Genomic DNA, 3,895 nt, shown 5'->3' with positions numbered 1-3,895 from the left:
AAATTTACAAAGAAAAGATGAACTGATCTTTTTAACTGTTATTTGTACTCTTTCCCGTTCAATCTTCAAAGGTAAAATAAAATAATTTAATTTGTGTTGGTATCTGATTTCTCTTACAGCAGCTCACCATTCAAAGTCACCAGCTTTTTAACATCCAATCATTTTTTCACGACAAATTTACCAAAATAAGAATTCTCATAAACAATTTTTATCAGAAATTCTTCGTCAATATTTTATTCAGTTGTACAAATTCAATAATCTTATTCTAAATACATCTTGGATAAATAAAATATTTTTCACAATGGTTGATAATTTCTACCTCTCCACACCGACCTATACCGATTATTTAATGATTACAATCTTACCAATTAAATAATAATAGGCCTAAGCCTAATAATAGGCCTTAATAATAATGATAATAATAATAATAATAATAATAATAATAACAATAACAATAAAAAACATTACGTTAAATAGATAATATTTTATTTACTTCGAATTCCTTTTTCTTCTATGGCTTTATACTGCATGAAAACAAAAAGGGATTATACAATTCCAACATCTTTTTAACGCAACTAAAAATAAAATAGAAATATGTCCTGAAATTAGAAAAACAAAATTATAGGCCTATTTAAAAAACGAATTAAGTGCATGTTTGAGTACCATATGACGTTATTTCGACACAGCTGTCCTCAAATTAGAGAAAAATCAGGATTGTTTTCTATAATGCCTGCATGATGCACTTTGTAACATATAGGCCTATCAAATTCGATCGAATAATTTGTCTACAATTAATAAAACAAACTTTTGAAAAAAAAAAAAACAAAAAAAAAAACAACAAACAAACAAACGCTACCGACGACCGTGTAATCCAAGTTAAATACAAGTCGATATTGATAGGCCTTAACACTGAGCACGGAAGACTATTATTAATATTATATAACTGGTTATTTATACTATAGTCGTAGGGAATGTCATATATAAAGTATAAGCGGTAGAACACAAGACCTACACTTGATTAGTAATATGACGATTTTGTAGAGTTTTTCAATAAGAGTTTTTCAATAAGCCATTGTCAACTGCACAAATCTGACATGTGTCGCAGGCGATTTTAAATGAGTCGATTTTCGACCACAGTCGGTTTACTGTTTGAAGCGTATGATCGCACACACGTACCACAGTGCAACAGGGCACATAGGCGGATCCAGTAGGGGGAACGGGGGGGGGGCACGTTCCTCCCACCCCCACCCGTTTTGCCACTAAATGTTAAGAATTTCAATGCAAATCAATATTATGTGCTAATCACTTATCTATTTTGAAACTGTTGTTCCCCCATCCCCCGTTTGAAAACATTCTGAATCCGCCCCTGGGGCATAATATTCATTGATGATCTAGACTAGCGCAACTAGAAAAACTGATGTTTCGTTATAAATTAATATTGTTGGTTTCGCTTTGTTACGGATTAAAAGTTGACGATGACGCCATTAAGGGTTCGTTCTCTTAGGCTTTTAAAACTTTGGCTACATTTGAACTTTATTTATATATATTTATTTATTTATTCACACACTTTGTTTTATATGTACATTTTCTTTATGCAGACGGGTGCAACAGACTCCCATAGGCATATGAAATAATGATCAAGTTAACTACAGACTTACGTTTTTAGGCGTATATTCTTCTATTCTTATCAGTAGTGGATTCAAGGGGACAGGGCCTTCCTCTCCACACCCCCCCCCCCCACAAGTTATTCAATTTTTTTTTAAATTGAGACAAAAAGAAAATTATATTTAAATTTGAAGTCTGAGAGTGCTATTTCCGGCCATCTAGAGGTGTCACAATCATAGATTTTCTTACCTCAGTCCCAACAATGTTGGGGCTAAGATGTCTACACCGTTAATTTATCAGAGTCCGTCATGACACCCCCCCCCCCCCCCCCCCTCCCACCTCCGCCCTTTATTTTGAATTCCTGGATGCGCCACTGGTTATCACTACAACGAATCAGGCCAATGGAAGATTTGCTAAGTAGAGAGAATACGTCGTACCATAATGGATATGTTCTCACACGGCAGCTAACGGTTAGCAGGATCCGGATAAGGCTGCTAACGGTTAGCGCTAACCGATCGGGCGTTCTCACGCAGGTGCTAACGGTTAGCGCTAACGGTTAGCTTCCGATCCGGATACTAGGGCTCTCGTGAGAACCAGGCCAATGTTTAATAGGTATAGAATGACAATTAAAATTTAATTATCAAAATTTAATATTTAAATCATTACTCTATATGTGACATAATATCTTCTTTAAACCTGGATGTTTCGCGGTTCTAGCCACACTTTATAAGGCTCCGGACAAAGGACCATATCTGGAATAGGTTCTAGTGTAGGCTGAGGAAAGCCGGTAGGATTTCGAATGTTGAATCTTTGTAGAATGCCTCCCAATACCATAAACAGCTCCATCCTGGCTAATAGGGATCCTAGGCACTGCCGACGTCCAATTGAGAATGGAAGGAATGCTTTGGGTAAAAACACTCGTCCGTCTTTGATGAAACGTTCTATTGATAATAAAAATAAATATGTCAATCAGTTACTGTTCTCTGCGAAAATAAACACGAATGTCAACGATCAGTCACATGTCGTTAGCCACAATGAAACATCTATAGATGTTTGTAGTTTTAAATGGAAATTCTTACGGGGAATGTCAAGAAATGTAAACAAACACAATATACGTCGTTGTGATATTCTCTATAATTCTATTAATTTACAGCTAGTGAATATTGGTTGTAGTATTTGGCTACTATACTGTAAAGATAACTGTTAATACGATCCATAAATGTTTTTTAACTAACATTCCAAAGAGTCATGCGTCCAGCTTTAAAGTACAAAATGGCTTGTTGCAAAACAAGCTGCTTACGCAATACAATTTTAATAAAACTTAACAACTGACCAATACGCTCATGTCCCCAAACACGCGTGTTTACATAGGTTCACGACATAATATCTATAAATACAAACATAATGTACATAGTATAATTCAACTGTAATGTGTTTACGTACCTGGTTTGAATTCATTGGGCTTGTCCCAGTATTTTGGATCGTGATGTGCCCACCATATATTGCAGAAGATTATAGTATCCTTCGGTATATCGTAACCCTCCAACCTATGAATGAATTACAGGACTGGTCATTCTTTGATTGTTTTTTTTTTTTGACTTGACATCAACAAATCAATTAATCCATAAGTCAGTAATTCGTCAAAAGCTGATCTATCAATGAATCAAATGATTGATCTGTCAATCAATCAATCAATAAATGGTTGATCAATGATTGATTGATCATTCAAACAATCATTCTGTCACTCACTCCATCAATCAATGAATCAATCAGTCATTTAGTCAATCAATCAATTAATAAAATCGGCAATTTATAGGATATACGTGTGGCTTTCCTCAAATTATCTTGCCGGAATTACAGATATCGAACACTTTGCTGGCTGTTTTAGGTCTAATGTAATTCTAAGGTCTAAGCAGCTAATCAAACCCTATATACATAGGGTTTTCTGCATAAAATCTTACTTAGTATTGCAGACTGCTCTTCGTGGTCCTCCAAGTGACGTGAATGAACTTCTGCGTAACGCCTCCAACACGGCGCCTTCTAAATACGGCAGGTTTAAGTGATCCTTCCAAGTTGGCAGCCTATTACCGATTGTTCGCGCCATTTCGTCTTGTATCTTGCGCTGAACCTAAACAAGTATGATTAGTTAATTACTATAAGTCTGAAAACGGCACTGTGGTTTTTTTTTTTTTTTTAGGATATGGGTGTGATGACGGAAGTTGTAATACGGTAAATTTTATTGAATTGCATTATAAAATTAAACACCGTCTGTTGTGAAATGTAAACAAAA

At 35.3% G+C, this 3,895-nt stretch overlaps 1 protein-coding gene across 1 annotated transcript in view; it reads right to left on the bottom strand.

Moving 5' to 3' along the window:
• Positions 1-205: 205 nt before the first annotated feature.
• Positions 206-3,895, bottom strand: part of LOC117116556 (cytochrome P450 1A1-like) — a 12,480-nt gene continuing 8,790 nt past the window's right edge. Inside the window, exons 3-5 of the mRNA XM_033260623.1 lie at positions 3,567-3,733; positions 3,049-3,152; positions 206-2,546 (exon numbers count right to left, since the gene is read on the bottom strand). Of these exons, the coding sequence (XP_033116514.1) occupies positions 2,296-2,546; positions 3,049-3,152; positions 3,567-3,733 (522 nt within the window). The 3' untranslated portion in view covers positions 206-2,295. The remainder of the gene's footprint in view (positions 2,547-3,048; positions 3,153-3,566; positions 3,734-3,895) is intronic.

The sequence above is a fragment of the Anneissia japonica genome, unplaced genomic scaffold (genome assembly GCF_011630105.1).
Source record: "Anneissia japonica isolate Jap-2015-1 unplaced genomic scaffold, ASM1163010v1 scaffold4058_len632159_cov189, whole genome shotgun sequence".
In the NCBI taxonomy this organism is placed as follows: domain Eukaryota; kingdom Metazoa; phylum Echinodermata; class Crinoidea; order Comatulida; family Comatulidae; genus Anneissia; species Anneissia japonica.
Note: the sequence above shows the minus strand (reverse complement) of the source record. Positions and strands in the feature narration are given on the sequence as shown.